General features: G+C 33.6%; 3 protein-coding genes and 1 pseudogene across 4 annotated transcripts; 3 read left to right on the forward strand and 1 right to left on the reverse strand.

The window, feature by feature from the left end:
• Positions 1 to 934: 934 nt before the first annotated feature.
• On the reverse strand, positions 935 to 4411 carry LOC104739813 (protein DETOXIFICATION 36-like). The gene is made up of 7 exons (XM_010460272.3): positions 3891 to 4411; positions 2988 to 3619; positions 2179 to 2235; positions 1822 to 2060; positions 1603 to 1721; positions 1421 to 1507; positions 935 to 1267 (listed from the first exon to the last, which is right to left on the reverse strand). The coding sequence occupies exons 1-7, from the start codon at positions 4203 to 4205 to the stop codon at positions 1208 to 1210; spliced, it is 1509 nt and encodes a 502-aa protein (XP_010458574.1). The 5' UTR covers positions 4206 to 4411; the 3' UTR covers positions 935 to 1207.
• Positions 4412 to 11814: 7403 nt separating this feature from the next.
• LOC104739814 (sterol 14-demethylase) lies at positions 11815 to 14513 on the forward strand. Its single transcript, XM_010460273.3, has 3 exons — positions 11815 to 12352; positions 12589 to 13067; positions 13319 to 14513. The coding sequence occupies exons 2-3, from the start codon at positions 12594 to 12596 to the stop codon at positions 14309 to 14311; spliced, it is 1467 nt and encodes a 488-aa protein (XP_010458575.2). The 5' UTR covers positions 11815 to 12352; positions 12589 to 12593; the 3' UTR covers positions 14312 to 14513.
• A 689-nt stretch (positions 14514 to 15202) lies between these two features.
• Positions 15203 to 16090, forward strand: LOC104739815 (uncharacterized). The gene has a single exon (XM_019235922.2). The coding sequence runs from the start codon at positions 15342 to 15344 to the stop codon at positions 16032 to 16034; it is 693 nt and encodes a 230-aa protein (XP_019091467.1). The 5' UTR covers positions 15203 to 15341; the 3' UTR covers positions 16035 to 16090.
• A 3489-nt stretch (positions 16091 to 19579) lies between these two features.
• Positions 19580 to 20587, forward strand: LOC104739816 (protein S40-5 pseudogene; annotated as a pseudogene). The gene has a single exon (XR_015580631.1). The product of XR_015580631.1 is annotated as a protein S40-5 pseudogene (transcript).
• The last annotated feature ends 1146 nt before the right edge of the window (positions 20588 to 21733 follow it).

The raw sequence follows: 21733 nt of genomic DNA on the forward strand, positions 1-21733 counted from the left end.
ATATAACTATTACGTAAGGAATTATATGAGTGACAAAAATTATGTAAAAATTCCCACATTTGGTAGGGTTACTAAGAAAGAATTGTGGACCATAACAGCCATATATGTTTCATTATTTGATCCATACACAAGAAACGTTTACAAGAAATTTCACTTTCTCACACAATGCATCAACATATCATCAATCTTACTTCTTAATATTACTTCCTTACAAAATCATGTACATTGACGTTCTCGTACTCCAAACCCCTCTGAAAACTTTTCTATTTTCCAATTCATTAATTAAGAGATCCGCATATCGAATCTCTTGATTAACTAACTAGGGTTTATCTTTCTTTTCTTTTTAATCAATTTGGGGAAAACCAGAAAAATATATATAGAATTGACCTCCAAATCTCCCTAAGATTTAATTCACTGTTTTGAAACCCGAACCGGATGCTAAACCGGGAAAGCTATCGGATCACCGGTTCATTGGGTCAACCCGGTTCAACCGCGGGTCATAATATTTAAATATATATAATTATTTATATATATATTATACATCTTATAAATATAATGTTATTCTTTTATTTTTGATATATGTAACAAATTTCTATTTCTAAATTTTAATAATTGTTCACTCGTTTAATTTAATTACATAGAACTAAATCATATTTAAAATTGTTAATTTTAATTTGTTTGTTTATATTTGACAGCATATTGTTTGTATATATATCAGTATATATTATACATATATATCTTGGACCTAGTGGGATGATCTAACCAAATAATAATAAAAAATTCTTGTAAATATAAAATTAATAAAAATGATTTGTTATCTCTCCTATTAATTATTTAACCCTCTCTCTCACGTGTCTCTTCTCTTCCCTCTTCTTCGTCACTTCAACTCAAACCCAGCTAGAATATTGTTTTTCATCAAATTTTGCAGAAAAGGTGAAAAATTAACAGATCTGTTCAAATTAAAATGCTAAAATCGTTTGATTAGTGAAACCCAAAACCCGGTGGGTCGGTTAATTAAGGCGGGTCGCCGGTTTTTACCGAGTTTATCTGAATTTTCCCGGTTTGTTAACATCCCGGTTTTAGAGCAAAACCCAAACCGGCAGATTGAGTGGGTCGCGGATCAACCGGTTCGACCGGCAGATTGAGTGGGTCGCGGATGAAAACACTGATTTAATTTCATTTTGAAAAGATCAATTTATTTATTTTATTACTTAAGAAGCGGAGAGCTGTCTTCCCACTGGTCCAATCGTCTTGACGCCTTCGCCACCTGAATTAAAAACCAAAAAAATATAAATATCATCAAATAAATAAACAAATGAACCCATAGTCAAAACACACTGACTAAAATTGTTGTATTAGTGAAGATATAAGTTTGCACAAAAAAAACGAATGAAGATATAAATAATAATCAGAAATTTACCTCTTTATCCCAATCAGTTCTGAAAGTGACAATGACTAAAATAATAGTTTGCATGAGTGTGCCCCCAATCATCCCTGTCCATATTCCCTGCACCAAATCATCAAAAGATTAATTTAATTTCACCTTTTACACTAATACACCACTTCAACTAATATAAGACCATGTAAAAAAATGAAATTTACCCTAGCTCCCATATCATAGGTGAAACCAAGAACATAACCAATAGGAATCCCCACAATGTAATAACATCCAATGTTAACGTACGCCACATATGCTTGCCACCCACATCCAACAGCCACACCTGTTTTTATCCAAAAATAAACAAAAATCAATAATTGAATCATTTATTCACAAATCACAACTAATCGACTTATTGATTTAAGTTTTTGTCGTATTTATACCAGATAAAACAGGTTGTACTCCGTTGAGAACAATGGTGATGGCTAAGAAAGGAGAGAGCTCGGCGACGGCTTCAGCAACGGCTTCACTATCCGTGAAAATGTAACTGATGACGTGACGCCATGAGAGGATCACGACGGCTTCAAACAATGACAGTAAAAATGATACCACCGTAGTTACCGCGGTTGAAAATGCTGCTGATCTTGGATTTCCAGCTCCTAATTCGTTACTAACTCTCACACTGTAGTAACAAATAAATTTAAAATATTAGTAGTTATTATCCATTTGTAACTTCACTTGTGTTATTTATTTATTACCACTCGCATGTGTGAATAATAGAAAACGTTTTTTTAACCAACCTGGCAGCTGCGTTGAATCCAACGGACACCATGAATGACATTGCCGAAATAGACATGCTGCAAATAAAAACAAAAATAAAGTAAGATAACTTAGAGTAATAAGAAATTGTATATTATTATGAGTTATGACCAAGTCATAAGAAAGAGTCGGTAATAAACTTTTTGTTTCTTGCTCAGAAGAGTCAGTAATACACTTTAAAAAATCAAATCCTTAAAATAAGTCGCTGTAATAAACTAGTAGTACTCCAAGTTGGGTCTTGAAGTTATCGATACATTTTGAGTTTTCCAAGGCACAGGAAGTGCATGCCGTTGTTTATCAAGGAAACAACACGAAGTTTACGCTCTCAATAGAGCTAGTAAGAAACGTCCAAAATAAAACACTGATTTTGGCTTTAACGCAAACATACATTGAGACTAACGTGACTTTTTTGTTCCTCAAAAAGGAGATTCCCAAAAACTAGCCAAAAGTTGAAGAGTTTGATCGGACAAATGATTAACAGCACAATACCATTATTGACCCAGTGTTCTGATTCACTGCTATTAATTCTATACTAAACAAAATCATCCACATTTAAAAAAAAAAATTGTAACAATTACGGCTACATTTCATGGAAGGAACTAAAGTTTTGGAAGTATTCTAAAATTTTAATAGTACTCGATTGTTACCCAAAAATAAAGGTTTTTATCTATTTTCGGCTGTATGTGTATTTCTATATTTTATGTTTGGCACATTATGTGTCCTACTTGATAAGTTAAAATACTGAAAATAAAAAGTAAAATGTAAAACATGAAAAAAAAAAACAACTTACCAGATTGCTAAAGAATCTAAAGCAAGTTCAGGGTCTTTAAGAAGTCCGGCTAGGAGAACAAGAATCTGAGAATACCAAGATTCAAGGCAGAGCATGACGGCGGAAGCCGCAGATAACTGGAAAAAGTCCCAAAGACCATCAAAAGCTTTCCAGCTAAAACCAACCCAAGTCCGGCGACATCTTGGACTGATCTTAATGTAAACAATCTGAGCCAAAACAATGATCCACCACGAGAGACTGTGAACTACGGAGAGACCAAGTAAGCCCCAGCCAAACTTGAACATTGAGAGCCAAGTGAGGACTAAGTGGAGGACGAGTGTAGCGGCTGAGATGTACGCACTTGGCGTCACGATGCTCTGTGACTGGAGGAACTTTTGGATCGGGAAGTTGACTGCGTATGCGAAGATCATTGGAACCATACCGTAGACGAAGACTGAGGCCATTGATGCAACGTCAGCTGGCTCTCCTAAAGAAGTGAGGAGAGGTTTGGAGAATATGAAGAGTACGGTCATTGGAAGTCCCGTAAGGACAAGAACAATCGTGGATCTTTGTAAGTAGACTCCAAGCATGTCGTATCTGTGAGCTCCATGCGCTTGCCCACATAATGTCTCCACTGCACTTCCCATTCCAAGCTACGTCACCGGAAAAACAAATATAGTCAGATATACTTTGGTTGTGAAGAACAGAGAAGACGTTTTTTCATTTTCTCTGTTTTTAATTTTAATTTTTTTAAATCATAATATTCAACTTTAAAAGAACTGGTTTAATATGCGATAAAATAAAATATTTGATGCAATCTTTCATCAGATCTGTTGTTTATGTATATTTTTTTGTATATGTGAAACTTATTTAAAGAGAAATGAAAAAGAAAAAGAAAAATGTAAGTAATAGTAGTAGTAGTACCATGAGACCAATGGCGAACATATTGAAACCGCTGTTTCCGAGAGAAGCAGCTGCCAGTTGCATACTTCCTAACCGACCGGCGAAAATACGAGTAACCATGGACATGCCATTGTTGATAACGTAAACAAAGATCGCAGGAGCCGCCAAGTGGAAAAGATACTTCATCTCGATCAACGCCGCCAAGTAGATCCGCCGGAAATATGACAAATGTGTGTCCGTTAACACACTCTCCATCCTGAAGTCAACTTCCGATTTCGTTGACTCCAGCAACGGTTGCTGAAGGTTGTCCACGGCGGTGGTAGCTTCCGTACCCATGTTTTTTTTTTCTGTTCAAGAAAGAGAAAGAACAAAAAGAAAAGGTTATGAATCTATGAACTCGTTGCTCGTTTGGTCTGTATCTTTCTGCGTCTTGGCTCAGAGAGGAGCTGTAATATAAAGGCAATTTTGCCGTGTCTACATTTTTTTTAATTAACACAAGAAATAAAGAAAGCTGAAAAAAAGAAGAAAAAAAGCCTTCTTCCTTTATTTTAATAATCATATCTGTTTCATGAAAAAAAAAATAGTATTTAATGTTTACACAAAATAAGGCTATGCATTATCACATCGTGTCAACCAATCCTAATCGTATCTGACTCTTTAGGTGAAAATGTAATTATAATTAAATATTTGGATCATTTTATAGTATATTCTTTCGTGTAAGAATATGAGTCAGATATGACCTAGTACATGGAAACAAGTTAGTCTACACAAGCCTGACTGATTATAGTGGGATAAGCCGGATTAGTTTAGCAAATTGACATATATAGATTTGCAAATCCATGAAGTTCAAGAAATAAATAAACAATTAAATTGGCTGTCAAAAAGAAAAGAAAAAACAATAAAATCACAAATGTATTAATGTATTATTCATTAAGCTTAACTAAAAACGTATGTGGTGTAGGCGTGTAGCATATACTTTAATGCAAATATAAACTAGTTAAAAATTTCATATATATATAAACAAAGATATTACAACTTCTGACCATGTATGTTATTTATTTTCATATTAAAAATGACGTCATTGATCAAATTTTATCATACAAACTACATTCACAGCATTTCACTCTTCGTCGTCACCGTTTACTAGTTAGGTTCTCTTAACAAATTTTTTGTCGTATCAACTACGGAGTACATTATTAGAAAATAGAAAGTATTCATAACTGTTAATGATAACAATAGTGATGAACTGATAATGATGATTGATGAAATTAACTTCTGGTTTTTATTGTTAGTATTTGTGAACAACAACACTTGTGGTCTTTTTCTATGGAGTGAATGAAAGTCGGATGCGGAAAACAAAGCAGAACACGTGAATTGTCCTCCCTCCCGGAAATAAAGTCCACACACACACACCACTCCGCAATCAAGAAAGCAATGAAGTAACCTTTCCGAAAATCAAAATGGAACCTTTCTAGTTTTGACCCTCTCTGTTACATTTAATTGTTACAGTTGCGTCGTACGTACGTACGTATCGTATCTTACGTGACCGTGGCCCAAAAAAGCTTTTTTTTTTTTTTTTTATCAACGTGGTTAACACTGTATTCTTAACTAATACAACTCCAGTCCAGTTATTACGTGTCTTTTAAAATTTTATTATGAACATCCCCAATTGTTTATATCTTAATTAGTTGATTTTGACATAATCTAGTTTTTCTCGTCCACGACTTTTACGTGAATGCCTGCAATGTGCTAGCGACGAAACCACCTTCGTGATCGTGCCTTTAATTTCTTTATATAATTGAAAAATCTTTTGAACATGTTGATGTACATTTGATCTTCATCTTCGTCCTAAACTTTAGTTTACAAACTTTCATTCTTATAACATAACTTTAGTCATAATCACATTCTCATTACCCAACTAGCTAATCAAAGACGGCGAGTACTATATCATTTTATTTAATTTTCAGATTTTAAAGACAACATCACATTAACATATACTTCCTCTATTTCAAAATATAAGATGTTTTAGAAAAGTTTTTTGTTTCATAATACATGATGCTTTCAAGTTTCTATGCAACTTTTAGATTACTTTAATATTTTATATTATGCAGTATTGTTTCTGATTGGTTGAACTTGTTTTAGTTAAAATATCATATATTTTGAAACGGAGGAAATATATAATAAAGTCTTGCAAATGCTTACAGTTAAGATACGTTGGAAAATATGGCAGTTGCATCGTGCCAATTATGAAAACCAACGAGTCACTCGTCTGATATTTCTACGATGATCACAAGGCTATATATATATTTAATATATTGACGAAAAAAATAACGTATTCCAACTAATTCTCGTACACGATTGGCCGACTAGGTAAAAAATATTAAGCCTATAATGCTAATTTCTGTTAATTTATAATATAAAGCTTAAAAATATATGATTTAAAGATATTTCTGTTAATATATAATTGCTTTTCTGAGTGTCATGATTTTATATAAATTCGATCCGTCATCACCAGTTAAAGTTGTAAAGCAAAAATAATGTTAGCCGAAAAAGCTTTTACTTTTAGTATGAAACGAATGAATTTGAATCAATTCGCAAATTAATGTTTCAAGAACTTGTATATAAAACCAAATAATTAATGCCCGTACACAACGAGATCTACAATGTAACAATCCGATCTGCAAAAACTGTGCGGGTATGATTTATGGGTTGCCGACAAAGAAAATGTACTAGCTGCAACCCATCTGCGATCGAACTTCCAACAGAAACCATTAATTTATTTTAGTTTTCTGGCTCTTCTTATCATACCAGTACATTTCTACATGTGATTCTAAAAAACTAAATCAGAATAACTAATTTAGATTATACCGGTTAACTCTTAAGCAAATTCTATAAGTAATGATAACTCAATTTACAAATTATAGTATATCGATAACTTGTGTGTGACAGCCCTTCCAAAAGTAAAAAAGGTAAAAAAAAAAAAAAACATTTCATTAAAATAAAAGTATAAAATATATAAATTAGCGAGAGCCGAAAATGGATTTTTTTTTTTTTTTTCCTTTTTTTAGCAATTTAAAGTAGCTGAGAAATAGAAAAATCATGGCGTCGTTGGGCATGCCAAACTCGTGCTTTAAAAATTCACAGAGACAAACTTTGCTCGACGTCAAATTACGTTGAATATTGACTATAGAGTCACAAACTTCCACAGGTAAGCCGTAAGCACACGGACGGTCTATATGAAGCTCGTCATACTCGTACGTAGTGTTAGGTGTGATTAATGTTTTCATAGCTTTGTTTATTGATAATCATAGTGTCATATGATTAATTATATTATTATGTAGAGGATTTGACAAGTACTTCTCAGAAAAAAACAAAGGAAATCGTCAAGGTATTAAGAATATATTAGTGGTAATTACTTGACCAAGTTTAAATCGACCAATATCATCCTCGTGATTGAATGTCATTTTAATGTATATTTCCATTTTATGTTAAAAGAAGTTCTAATTTCTAGCAATGTCACTTCTCTAAGAACTTTTTATTAATTTAAAATTATGTACTATAAGAGATATTCTTACCCATAAAATTTTAAATGACATAAATGATAGTATATGTTACTTTTGTATGATTATTTTTTTTTTACTTAAGACCATCATTTAATATATGACAAAAATAATTCAAGTAATAATAAAACATAAATGTTAAAAAAACATCAAATAAAATTTAAGTTTTGCATAATTTTTTTTGAATCATATGAAAAGAAATTAACAACTTTGAAACCATTTTATAAAATCAAAAGGATGAAAACTAAATAATTATATAAAAACAAATGAGTCGTATAGTTACAAGTAATAATAACTTCGTTTAGAAAATAAACAGATATGATGCATGTAATGACACAAGTGTGTAGCCCTAAATCTTATACATGTATAAAATATATATTGAGACGACTGGTGCTATGACTCTTTAATATGAACACATATTCCTTTGTCCCTTGATTATTCGGAAAATCTTAATTGAAAATGACATTCACATACTTGTATGTGTGTGACTAAGCAAGAGCGCGAAGCAGAGAAATGTTAAATAGTAGTCTCTGTTTATATTTATACTATAGTAGTAATAAACTAATAGTAACCATGTCGTTGTAGACCAAATTTTTATGAGTGTTTAGCAAATACCTTTTGTATGGAAAAAAGTTTAGTTTAAGAATTTCATCGGAGACGTGGAACAAAACTAATTACGTTACCTCTTTGTAGGATCAAATTAGGGAGCCTAAATGTGCATTCAAACATTTTTCCTTCGAAAATTTTTGTCCCGAGTATAAGAAGTTGTATTGTCTTTTAATTTATTATGCATTATGTATATATCAACAAAGTGTCGTAATTAATAAGAGACAATGTATCGTAAGATTTTCCATTTTACAAATTTCTCTGGGACATGTGTTTATAATACATTCTTGTTTGTTTTCTGAATTTCTAAATAAATTAAACGAGGGTAATTAGTTGTGTGATTGTGTGAACTTGTGAAAGTCAGCAGAGTGCCTAAAATGGGACTAGTTATTGTCCTTTTGCTACGCATGAAATAAATATATCCACAAATCGTCGTAATTTAGAAAGATAGATTTCAATGACAAGTGTGTCGCTACAACGGACAACAACAAGAAGAAGGTGACGAAGAAGGGTTTTTCGACCATGGTTCACGGTTAGAATGGAGGCGTACAAAACATGGCGTCAAGTTCATCACGGAGGTCGTCGCAAAGATTGCCAAAAAGTGAGAAAGTCGATCTTTTAATGTCTATTATCAAGTTTTAGATTTATGATCTACTTTTTTAGTTGCTATTTCTCTCCAAAACTTGAAAACTTACGAGTTTTTTGATGTTGCATAAAGAGCTTTTTTTTTTTAAAGTGTAAAGTTTGGATTTTTATGATTTGGTTGTTATATAATCAAGGTAAAATAATTCTACAACTCGAGAATCTCGTGGGATCCTATGTACTTCTTTAGATAAACTGTTGATAAGCATCAGAGTTGGTGAAACAAATAAGAAAGAAAAATGAATTTATGGGAACAAAGTTAAATCCCAAAATAACATCTTTTGACTCTGCTAAGATCGGGGGTTCATAGTTGGCTTTTTTTTTTTTTTTCCCTTATAAAACATACAATTTGTTGAAAAAGTTCCAAAATAATTGAAGGTTTATTTCATAACGTCAAAATAAAGCTGAAGTTACAACTGGATTTGATTTATTATATTTATTTGGGCTAATTTGCACATCAGTTTCAGCAGGTCTAATTAGTTTGGTAAGAATCAGTTTTGCCGAATTAGAAAACCCTAAAACTATAATTAAATATCAACATCTCATTAATCTAATATATAAGTGTTACACAAGGATTGTATTTTATAGCCATTGCTAGATATTTTATTGGATTGCATAGTATCTAATCTATAAATACTAAATAATAGATTTATGCATATTACACATATTTTGAGGAATATATATATAGCGATATCTTGAGGTTTGCGATGTATTTTTATTTATTTCATACGCTATTCTACAAAAAGAAGCAGCTTACCTTTTTTTTAGTAGCTTAACTAGTAGTATTATTCTAGTTAGACTCGCAAATTTAATGTAAGAGGGAGCCATTTTCATACCTTTTTTTTTTTTTTTTTTTTTCTAATCTACTGAATCTCGAAAATGCATATGAATAAAAAAAAAAGTTCGTGTTTAGAGGGACTATTAAGCTAAATAGATTCATCAAAGATCTTAGATACAAGACAATATTTTTTAGTGGTTAATTAATAAAAGCTAAACCATGACAGCTATTTATTCGTCTAATTATTTTCCTGTACTTTTCTTAATTCTCTGCTATATATCCGAGTGTTGGGCCGTTAGGATACATTATTCGCATGTACATGATTGTTGTCATTAAGTTAATCATCCACTGAAATGAATCGATTTTAAAAAGATGGTCCATGTGATCTCCTTATAGAAGAATCAAACTATATCTTAATAAGCTTGCATATTACCATGTCCTTTTTTTTGGTGATCCTAAAAGTTTGTTTGATATGTATTAAAGATAAGCATGTATGGAGCAAGCTTAGAGTATGACCTCCTTAACAACAAAGAAAGCTTAGAGTAAATAAAAACTATTTAGCAGTGGATACAAAAATGAAATATATAAATTTTAAAACATACATCGTTGATAAACAAAATCTTGTATGCGCCTCACAATGAACATATATTTATAATAAAAGATTTTCAAGAATCATGAACTAATAAGATAAACCTATCGTCATGGTACCGGTGCGATCTAATTAACACCAATTGACTAATAATTAGAGTGGTTGTGTCCGGTTCTAATCAGGTAGGAGTACAATAGAATAAACTGAGCTGCTTTTTCTTCTCGTGGTTTGTTATGTTGACCGTTAAGCCATAAAAATGTAAAAAAAAACTGGACTGATCGGAACATATAGCCGGGTCTAAGAACCGTTGGAAATCCGACTGATTCGATGGGAAATTACGCGGAGAAAAAGAGAGAGACTCTACATTGTTAATTTTTTTTGGATATGAGAATCCTAAACGGAACCACACCCAATATAATAAGTGGGCCTTAATATAAAACAAGCCCAAGAGACAAATCAGAAAATCTTGGCCGTGAAATGAGAGAGAATTGCAGTGCACAAACAAAGCGCCAAAGAGTAGTACTAAACACAGTTGAAGAAAAGGATATATAAACAAAAACGTTTTTAAAGTTGAACTTGAATTGATAGCAAATTGCTGCCACAAAGAAATTGACAGCAAATTTATCACATTACAATATATTGTTTATATAACGATATATTCCGAGATGGTTCCCATCATCAATATCCCTGAGGAATGATTTTAGTCATCGATTGAATTTCACTTATTAGAGTATCTTAGCTTAGCCATCTTTGATAATTAATAGTTTAATACAAATACTTCTTTCCAGTGACAGCTAAGAAACTAGAAAGTGTCAAAATCTAAGTCGTGTGACTTGTGAGACACTAACTGAGGAAAAAAAGATCTACTATTCGTTTTTTAATATATGAAATAACAGAAAAAGAATATTCTAATTGAATACTGTTTTAAATTAATAAAATGGAACATTGAAACGACTTCAGTAGATGACTAGAACATGTAAGTATTTAACTAGTAAGTAACTAAAGTAGTTATAATTTTAGCAAATTTGCATAATATATAGTAAATTAAAGAACGTAAAAGTATTGATTATTGATTTGAGTGGTGGGTTAAATAAAAAGGGTAGGATGATAGAACATTATACAAAATATAAATTGTCCATGAATTTGATGATCTTTAATTTAATTTTTGCTTTATTAAATCCTTTCTGTGATAGTGTTATACTGTTATCTAATGAAGCCTTAAAAAAAGCTAAACCGGATTACTCATGGTATTGGGTGTAGTTAAATTTCTGTAAGAATCCCGTGTGCGTATAACATAGATGTTATCTATCTAAAAGGATTGCTAGTGGTGGTGGTTCATCGACACACAACACAATTATTGTAATTTAAAGCGTAGCTTAATCCGATCGGCACTAATAACAAAGGAGTTACTATAATACTATAAAGGTGTGGTCAGAGATATAAATCTCAGGAAATATTCCACGAGCTCACTACGACTCGGTCACTTTGTTGTTCTTCTTCGTTTATAATAATATAGTTAAAAAATAGTTTGAGTTACTTTGTTTTCTCCGTCTAAAGGCATATTACACAAAAACTTTTACAATGAATTATTTATTATTCGTTGTTTACATTGGTATCGTTGTCGACATGCACAATTTTGTTGTTGTTGTTGTCCACATGCACATTAGTGTTGTTTGAAGTGGATCGAATCCGAAACTAATGAGCCATGAGACTCCAATTGTCACCAACTTACGTAACGTACCCCCCCCCCCCCCCCCCCCCCCCCCCATCATTACTAGACACAGATTTAACGTTTTTATCCAAAACTCTTCCCTCATAATTTTTTCAGTTTATCTACCAAACTCTCTGAGTTCTGTCAAGTGTCAACATGCATTTTAATGAATATAAGCTTTGATTGGTGACACTGACACAACAATATGCTACATTTTAATGTGTGAGTAGCACTCATTAGTGTGAATAAGTAATTAATTAAGAGTATCAGTTTTTGTTTTTTTTACTAATTTGATTTTATCGCCGTTGGTTTTACTTTTAATCGAAAATACCATCCAATCACATGATTGTTAAAAAAAAAAGAATCGAAAATAAATAAAAAGAAATCAGAAAAAAAAAGAATCAGAGAGTAAAAAGAGTGAATCAGGTAAAGAGGAAGGTTCAGCCTTTAGATTTCGAAAGCGACACTTTCTTCTCTCCCTTCCCATCGTGAGAGCAGAGCAAATCTACACACACAGACCCGTTTTGTGTTTTTCTTCATCTTCGCTCTTCGCCACGCGCCATCTCTCATCTCATCATCGTATCATCCTTCTTCAAAGTAAGCTTCTTCTTCTTCTTCTTCTCCCTCTTCAAACCAAATCATACTCTGCTTTTTTTTTCTTTCTTTCTTACTGTGGTTTCTCTCTAAGCTTTTTTTTCTATGTTTTGATCTGTTTCTCGTTCTACTGTAGAAACCCTTTTACCCAGATTAGACCACTCACGATTCTATCGGAACCAATCTGGATCTGAATCCTCTGACACTCTTTGTGATTTTGATCTTTTTGATTTTGACAGTCAACATGGAATCGGATCCAGAGAACAAATTGTTGAAGACGGGTTTGGTTATAGTGGCGACACTTGTCATAGCCAAACTCATCTTCTCCTTCTTCACCTCTGATTCCAAGAAGAAGCGTCTACCTCCTACTCTTAAAGCTTGGCCTCCTTTGATCGGAAGTCTTATCAAATTCTTGAAAGGACCTATTGTTATGCTTAGAGAGGAATACCCTAAGCTTGGTAGTGTCTTCACTGTCAATCTTGTTCATAAAAAGATCACCTTTCTCATTGGTCCTGAAGTCTCTGCTCATTTTTTCAAAGCTTCTGAATCTGATCTTAGCCAGCAGGAAGTTTATCAATTCAATGTGCCTACTTTTGGTCCTGGAGTTGTCTTCGATGTCGACTATTCCGTTCGTCAGGAGCAGTTTAGGTTCTTCACTGAGGCACTTAGAGTCAACAAGTTGAAGGGTTATGTGGATATGATGGTTACTGAAGCTGAGGTATAACAAAGTTTTGGCCTTTTGAGTTCTTTTTCTTTCCTTGCACTTATGAGTTATGAGTGAGTATATGAATTAGGTTCACCTTTCATACTTCTGCTTCCTTAGTACCTTAATAAAGCCATATACTTGGGATTCATTTTTAAAACTTGGATCTGATTCTCCTGCTATAATCTTCAACTGAAGAAGTTGTTGTGTGCTTTTTTTTTGTTTGTAGTTTTCATATATAAAATACTTGTCCTTGTTCTTGGCAGGATTACTTCTCGAAATGGGGAGAGATTGGTGAAGTTGATCTGAAGGTTGAGTTAGAGCGTCTTATCATCTTGACTGCAAGTAGATGTTTACTGGGTCGAGAAGTTCGTGACCAGCTTTTTGATGATGTATCTGCTTTGTTCCATGATCTTGACAATGGAATGCTTCCCATCAGTGTTCTCTTCCCGTACCTCCCACTTCCAGCTCACAGACGTCGTGACCGTGCCCGAGAAAAGCTTGCTGATATTTTCTCAAAAATCATAGGGTCGAGGAAAAGCTCTGGCAAATCAGAGAACGACATGTTGCAGTGTTTCATCGAATCAAAGTACAAAGACGGTAGACAGACAACGGAATCTGAAGTCACCGGTTTGCTCATTGCTGCTCTGTTTGCAGGACAACACACTAGCTCTATCACTTCCACGTGGACTGGTGCTTATCTGATGCGATACAAAGAGTACTTCTCGGCTGCTCTTGATGAGCAGAAGAACCTGATTGCCAAACATGGAGACAAGATCGATCACGATATCTTATCCGAGATGGATGTTCTCTACCGCTGCATTAAGGAAGCGTTGAGGCTTCACCCTCCATTGATAATGCTCATGAGAGCCTCACACAGTGATTTCAGCGTGACAGCTCGGGATGGAAAAACATATGATATCCCAAAGGGTCACATTGTTGCAACCTCGCCTGCATTTGCCAACCGGTTACCGCATATCTTCAAAGATCCGGACACCTATGACCCAGAAAGATACTCCCCGGGAAGAGAAGAAGACAAAACTGCAGGAGCATTTTCATACATTTCATTCGGTGGAGGTAGGCACGGGTGTCTCGGAGAGCCGTTTGCTTACCTGCAGATCAAAGCCATATGGAGTCATTTGTTGAGGAACTTTGAGCTTGAGTTGGTTTCACCGTTCCCCGAGATAGATTGGAACGCTATGGTTGTTGGTGTTAAAGGCAGTGTGATGGTGCGTTACAAGCGGCGCCAGCTTTCTTGAAGACAGGTTTAAGGTTATTGCAACTTTGGTTTTTCTTCTGCCTTAAGCTTTGCTTTTGTCTCTCTTTGGTTTTAGTTTTGTTGTTTGGATGATTCTTCTGCTTTGTTAACTGTTCCTGTTCTTTAATTGACTTTATTTTCAAGCTCTCTAAGTTTGTTGGAACTGGGGAATGTGCTAATTCAAATGGAGAATTTATGCGTAACTTAATATGGTTTAGCCTTAGTCACTACTCGGATAGTCTCATTAGTGAACTATACAAAGGTCATCAAACTCAAATCTGTTAAACTGCAGAACACCAAAGATTAGGTGAGTCAAGTCTAATTGCATGCCTTAAAAAACGTAACAGATAACTTTTTTACGAATACTGTTAGAACGAATCTTTCAAAAATGAAAGGTAACCAAAACATTAGTCATCTACACAAAACACAATTGTTTAATTGGTAAAATTCTATTTTAGGAAGAAAATATTTGATTGTGGTGAATATCTTGGACTACTAATTTAGTAAAAACTGTCTTATATCATTTGAAGTCGTAAGAGACCACAAATATAGACAATATATGTATATAGATGGAGGTAAAGAGACCAAATCTGGTGCCAAATCAGTGTCTTAAATGGTTCAAATTTCTTTCTTAATACTCTGCATTGCAATGTAAACACAGGTATGAATGCATGTATAAATTTTATATCTAGATCCCTCAAATGGTTAAATATCAGAATTGCCATCGCGTCTCTTATGAACGTCTTCTGACTCTCTCTCTTCATCGCCGGAAAAAACACATTTCATCCGTCGACGCATGTTCAAGTCACTGGAGACAACAACGCCCACTTTTGTCCCGTGTAATATCTTTCGACAACCTTGATTAAAAGGATCCAAGTCTCGGCGTGGAAGCTTGCGTCTAAGCTTCAAAAGCCTCCTTCTCAACGCCAAGTCTCCTCGTCATAACGCTTTATCTGTTAGGTTTGTGTTCATTTGGTTTGGTTTCTGAAATTTTCCTAGGTTAACTCGCGTACGTAATCACGATACTGTAGATGGAGAGCATAACGAAGTGGGACTTGGGATCACTCCGAACTTATTACTCCATTGAACCTTGGGAGAAGTTTCAAGAAGAGGAGGTTCTAGACATTAGCCTTGTTCCTCAACTTCAAGGGGAGTTATGGAAGGCTCAATCGAGAATCAAAGAGCTCGAGGCCGAAAAGTATGTATCGTGTTTCATAAGAAACCAAAGATTTGAGAGAGAAAAAACTACTGATCCAGCTGTTGACTACTTGAAGGAGAAGTTAAGCAAAGAGAGGGAAGAAATGAAAAGAGCTAAAGCTGAGAATTCTAGGTTAAAGAAGAAGATTTTGAATATGGAATCATCAGTGAATCGGTTGAGAAGAGAAAGAGATACAATGGAGAAAGTGTGCGAGGAACTGGTTACAAGGATAGATGAATTGAAGGCGAATGCAAGGAGGATGTGGAACGAGACTGAGGAGGAGAGGGAAATGTTGCAGATGGCTGAGATGTGGAGGGAAGAAAGGGTTAGGGTTAAGTTCACAGAAGCTAAACTTTCCTTGCAAGAAAAATACGAGGAGATGGACTTGTATGTAAATGAGTTAGAGAAGTGTTTGGAGATGGCGAAAGAAGTAGGAGGTATTGATGAGATGAGGCTGAGGAGAGGTGAAGGTTTAATAAAGATTGCAAGATCTTTGGAACCTATAGATGATAAGATTAGATTCTGAGGAGAGATTTGAGTTTGTGTCTGATGGAGATATTGTTCATCAACTCAAATGTAATGTGTTGCAAGAAAAGTATGCGGAGATGAATTTGTTTAATGTCCGTTTTTTTTAAGAATGTTAAGTTTCATATTATATAGATTTTTGACATCAGATTACAAAATACACAAGTAACGGATAAAAGACCAAAAACTACGAAACGGAAACAAAGTAAAAGTAGTAATCGCAAAGCCGAAACCACAAACAGAAACTACGATAGAGCAAAATTAACACTAAGATGAAACACCTTAATTATTTTTAAGACAGAATATTAAGTTTTTAACTCTAATATGTCCTCTTTTTTTTCACAACAACGCGTTTTTTTATCAGTTATTTTAAAATACTATCAACATACACAAATAATCAATATAGCTACATCAAATCCGTTAGATTATAAACATTGTAACAAAAAAGATAATTTATCAATAAAAAAGTAATAATTAATCCATTCGCAACGACTATATATAATCCGTACTCCATTCATGATAGAAGTATTAACGGGCAACATATGCAATTTGATAGTACGATTTTGGTCTAGTGTGGGGAACCTACGAAGACGACCATTTGCAACAACTTTGTCACAGTTTGGAATTTGAAGCTCCAATGTAAAGTAAAGAAACAATTATATCTTTTAACCAATCATTAGGTCAAAGTGTTCCCATAATTTTTGGGACATGGTTACATGTATAAATAAATTTACCTTACGCCTTTAATCAGTGCATCGTCCAAACTTTTTTTATTAAATCATTTCATCTTTAATTTTAGAAAACTAGTGCAAGTGTGCAACATGAATCAAACATTGTGATCAAAATTTGTCATTTTGATTTAGAATAAGCATTTTGTTATTAGAGACCAAGGAAGTTATCAATGTCAACCTCTCTTGGATGTCTTTTTTAGTTCTTGTCGTCATATATACTAGTATTTATAAATTGTTGAATTCTACATGTCATATATATTTTTAAAAATTAAAACCCCATTTTTAGATTTCTTTTTCGTTTGTCACTTGTTTTGTTTGTTTCTTTATAAAATGTATGTAACAAAATATCATATATTTTGTCTATTTTTTTGGTTGCTAATGAATGATCCATGGAATCTAGAGATCCAATCTTTGGCCAGCGTTACGGCTCTGCACATGGCCAATCAATGTTATTCTCTTTATATTTTCCAACTCCAAAAATTCCATTTCACAATTGAATACTTCATTTAAAACTAGAAGAAATCTAGCTTGTCTCGCTTCTGCCGGTTTAGAAGTTTTGTAACGCAGTCTCTCTACTTTTCTAAGAATTGAACCTACAAAGTAGATATCCTACCTAAGAAAATTTCCATTGCCATTTTCATAAAAACTCAAAAATTATATCATATACAGCCTTCTAACTATAGACCTGATCAGAAGACTACGATGGATTCCATTGCTTGGTGCATTTCACACAGAACAAATAGACGTAAATCTTTTATTGCATAGGATTGAGTCATTTGTACCATATCACAACAAAAATGATAAATAGCGTATTTAAATATTTAGATTATTGCAATTGCCATAGCTAGAGGTGGTAGGGGTCTATGGTGGGGTAAACATAGCGACTTGTTCGTCTCTTAAAAAGACAACTACATGACTTATAAAACCAATAATCTCGTCATATTATTGGGCAAAAGAAAGTTCGTCAAATTAAAACTGTATCCCTACATTGATTTAGACGTGTAATATATAGTTATATCGATAGTGTCATGGATTTTTGTTTTTAATTTGTTGTTGTATCATCTTTTTCAGTATTTTTGTGTGATCTTATGTTATATTTTTAGGTATTTTTAATTTTTTTTCTCGTAATTAAGCATTATTGAGTGGAATATTTTTGTGGAACCACTCATGACTCATCTATAATTATATCATATATGTGACTGTGATGGATTCACAAACGTAAGAATATTCTTTCAGTGTAACATAATACTTGAATATCATGAAGACATTCAACTCTTTTCTCATATGTTGATCTTACTATACGTGGATAAACCAAACACTAAAATGTTTTCTCATCTATTATTCATATGATCTAAATTAAGAGAAGTAGACAAAAGTTTTGTGTAACTATCAATTTGATTCATAATCGAAAGAGTGTTCGTTTACGGAAAACATGGCATGAAGAAATTTTGATACTTCTGTCTCGTCATTATATTGAACTGACGAAATAATACATGAAGAAAATAATACGTGATAGAACAAGCATTAAAACGGGATTCAAGTCATTTTTTCGTGATGAACTGTTTTGCTCCTTTTTGAAAAATATACCTAAATTTTTTTATACTATAAATAATTGGTTCAAAAGAGGGAAATTAAAAATGAAAAATAAAGAATTAAAGATGTGTAAAATTTTTAGAGACAACGTGAACGTACGTACGTACGTAGCTGATATGTTTACGAAGTATGTATGATACTCTTTGTGTCTCTCATTCTCAGCCGTTCAATGTGGACACAGTGGGGCTTCTTTGTACTATATAAGTCCGTCACAAAGTGGGAGACCTGCTTTTAATTATAGTACTACTACAAGTTTTTAGTATTGAATTAAATTGCGACACCATTTGATCAACAATCAAAACAGATTATATATTAATTAATGGTTTTAGTGTGATATATACTTGAGTTATTATATATGGATTCCACTTGGGATTTAAACACTGAGTTCTCAATCAAAATTTACAGATGTATGATCCTCTTTAACTTGGCCAAAGTTCATTATACTCTTTACAACAACACCAAAATTTAAAATTGTTATCTTTCTTAATCAATCAATTTTGGTCACCTACGAACATCTTAGTTGCACACAAACAATTAGGCTAACTCTTTTGATCTTGCTACAAATAATCGTGAGCAAAGAAAAACTTCTCTTGAACAATTTTTTTTTTCTTGCCAAAAACTAGTGATCTAAAATTTGCAACTTTTTATATCTCCCCCAATTTGGCAAGTTGACAAAAATGAAAAAGAGAGAGAGACTATGGAGTGATTCACACGCGCCTCCGGAAAGCGCGTCACGTGGCATGTCTCGGCTTATTACAGCGTATCCAAATTGTTTATCTGTGAACTGTTACGTGTGGGAAATGTAGGGAAGGGGCTTACTTATCCACATTATTTAATCAAATTAACATTTCTCAATATTTAGATTTTACTCCTTCTTATTTTTATTTCTCTAATAAGAGCCCTTTATTTCTTCAGAAGTCCAGATATGAGATCACAAAGATTCTTTATTTGATAATTGATATGACCAAAAGACACAAAAGAGATGGTCTAAATTAAAAATTCGTTGCACTTATTAGATGGCAGAATATTAATCACATTCACGAAATTGCATACCACCTTTCGTGCAAACTTTTTCCATCCAAAAAAAAAAAGTTGGTTCATAAATTTATTAAAATCCAACGGTGGAAAGAAACTCTTATTAAAGAAGGACCACTAAAATTTAGAAATTGTAACCAGGGTTTATCAGATATAAATATAATGTTACCCGGTGTTTCTGTAAGAACGTCTATAATATAGTGGTATATTTGAAATTTATATACATACTTTTGGACTCTTCTGCTTACCCTAAAATGCTATATATACTCGTTCATTTCGCTTCGTTTTAAACTTATAGCAAAATCTCTAATTACTTAATCTCTACTGAATGTTTTAAGACAATTATAATAATAATCTAAAAGGTATTTAAGTATAACAATTACTAGTGATTAATATTGTGGAGATTTAAAGAATCTTTAACAATGGCAAGAGGTCGAAAGCTGACGATGAGCCAGAGCGAGAGGTATCTTGGAAGCGGCTACAGCTACGGAGACGGTAACGTGAGCGACGAACCAGAGCTCACGGAGGAGGACATCTGGTCACACGCCGTCGATCATAGCCCGGAGATGCTGGAGTCTCATGGAGCGTGGAACACACGCGATGCTGTGGTGAGGAATGGGCGTGTCGGTGGTGGTTTGTCGTTGGCGTTTGAGGACGCGTCGTCGTCGCCGAGGATCGTGCATCAGATACGTTGCGGAGGAGAAGGAGGAGGGGGAGGAGGAGAAAGAGTTCAGCGGCAGTTGGCATCGTCGGCGCCGGTGAACGTGCCTGACTGGAGTAAGATATATAGGGTCAACTCGGTTGAGTCGATACACGAGTCGGATGAAGAGGACGAGGAAGATTCCGGGTTGATGATGCCGCCGCATGAGTACCTAGCGAAGAGCCAAAAGCGGCGGAGCAGGAAATCTGGCGGCGGATTAGGCGGAGGCGCGTCGGTGTTTGAAGGAGTTGGAAGGACTCTCAAAGGACGAGAATTAAGGCGCGTTCGTGACGCGATTTGGAGCCAAACAGGCTTCTACGGCTAATAAATAAGTTAGTAATAATATATAATTTGAAAAAAAAACATTTTAAAACTTCCAACTAAAAGAACTTTGAAAAATATTTGCTTATTTTGTCAGCTTAGAGTTAAATTTTTGCAACTTTCTTGAATCCCAAGCTTGAGATGTATAAGATTAATATTGGCTTCCCATGCAAATGCTCTTCTTTTTCTTTTTCCTTTTCTTTACAGATTGATAAATTAATTGTGGGAAAATTTTAATAACGAACCTCATCTGCTTTGTGTATAAATTTCTTTGCTTGTTTTGTATCGAGTAATTTCAAGATCGTTCAATGTTTTAATGTCTTCATTATAGCATTACAAAAAGGTGTAGAACAATGGAGGTTTATAATTATATCAGTATCATAAAACGCTTTTGACAAAAAAAAAAAAAAAAGTAAAAAGCAGATAGCTTACGATGCTAAGCAATAATTCTTGAGAGGGAACTTGACTGAATTCTTCCTTTCGAGTTTGAATATATTATATCAAGTACTATTATAAAACATAATTAATTATAATTAACAAGAAAATTTCGAAACTTTGAATTAGCATACAAAAACAAAAATTAAGCTATAAATATAATTGGTTATGTGATGTTCTTCCTCGTAGTGTTCATTTTTAGTTGTACATGAATCATCATATGTCATGTACTACGTAACAAGGGATATTAATGATTGAGCACCGATATTGATTTACAATAGTAAACGATTAGATTATGAATAATATATTAGGTCTAGTTATTAATTAAGTGGTAATTTGATATGATATGAAAGGCAAGTTTTGTATAATTAAATGAGAACAGATGTGTCCTTGCAACATTATTGTGTCCACAGGTAAACTGTCCAAAGAATCCACTTCAAAGTGGGGGCACTCACGAGCAAGAAAAAGACATTGTATTATCAATTCATTTTTCCCAAATAAAATCATGATTGCTCATGAAATGGCATCTTCTTATTTATATTTACACAGACGTCACTAAAAGTTATAACATTTTGAAAAGATTAATGATATAACTAATTCTCTCTGTACTCATAGAACTCTGGACAAAAACTAACTAAAAGGATGTATATCTAGTGCTAGAAACACGTATTACTTCACTCGAAAGACTTATTATATGTCAAATATATAAGTGTATGTACATATGCTTGGGATCTCATCAGTTCAGGCCAAATCAGCTATAAGTTTTTTGGATATGTGTATGTATCAACACTAGAGACATATTATATGGAGATGAGGTTATGGAGGGGGTAGGGTATGGTTGGGGTCAAAAGAAAGTGACACGAGTTAGAGAGTGTTTTGTGTTAA

Source organism: Camelina sativa, chromosome 14 (assembly GCF_030686135.1).
Source record: "Camelina sativa cultivar CO46 ecotype springtype chromosome 14, ASM3068613v1".
In the NCBI taxonomy this organism is placed as follows: Eukaryota; Viridiplantae; Streptophyta; class Magnoliopsida; order Brassicales; family Brassicaceae; genus Camelina; species Camelina sativa.

Excerpts from the sequence above, each read along its gene's own strand:
- LOC104739814 (XM_010460273.3), top strand. The coding sequence starts at position 12,594 with ATGGAATCGGATCCAGAGAACAAATTGTTGAAGACGGGTTTGGTTATA. Across the intron at positions 13,068-13,318 it reads TGATGGTTACTGAAGCTGAG|GATTACTTCTCGAAATGGGG; the intron begins GTATAACAAAGT and ends TGTTCTTGGCAG.
- LOC104739815 (XM_019235922.2), top strand. The coding sequence starts at position 15,342 with ATGGAGAGCATAACGAAGTGGGACTTGGGATCACTCCGAACTTATTAC.
- LOC104739813 (XM_010460272.3), bottom strand. The coding sequence starts at position 4,205 with ATGGGTACGGAAGCTACCACCGCCGTGGACAACCTTCAGCAACCGTTG. Across the intron at positions 2,236-2,987 it reads TTAGATTCTTTAGCAATCTG|CATGTCTATTTCGGCAATGT; the intron begins GTAAGTTGTTTT and ends TTTTATTTGCAG. Across the intron at positions 1,508-1,602 it reads CCTATGATATGGGAGCTAGG|GGAATATGGACAGGGATGAT; the intron begins GTAAATTTCATT and ends GATTTGGTGCAG.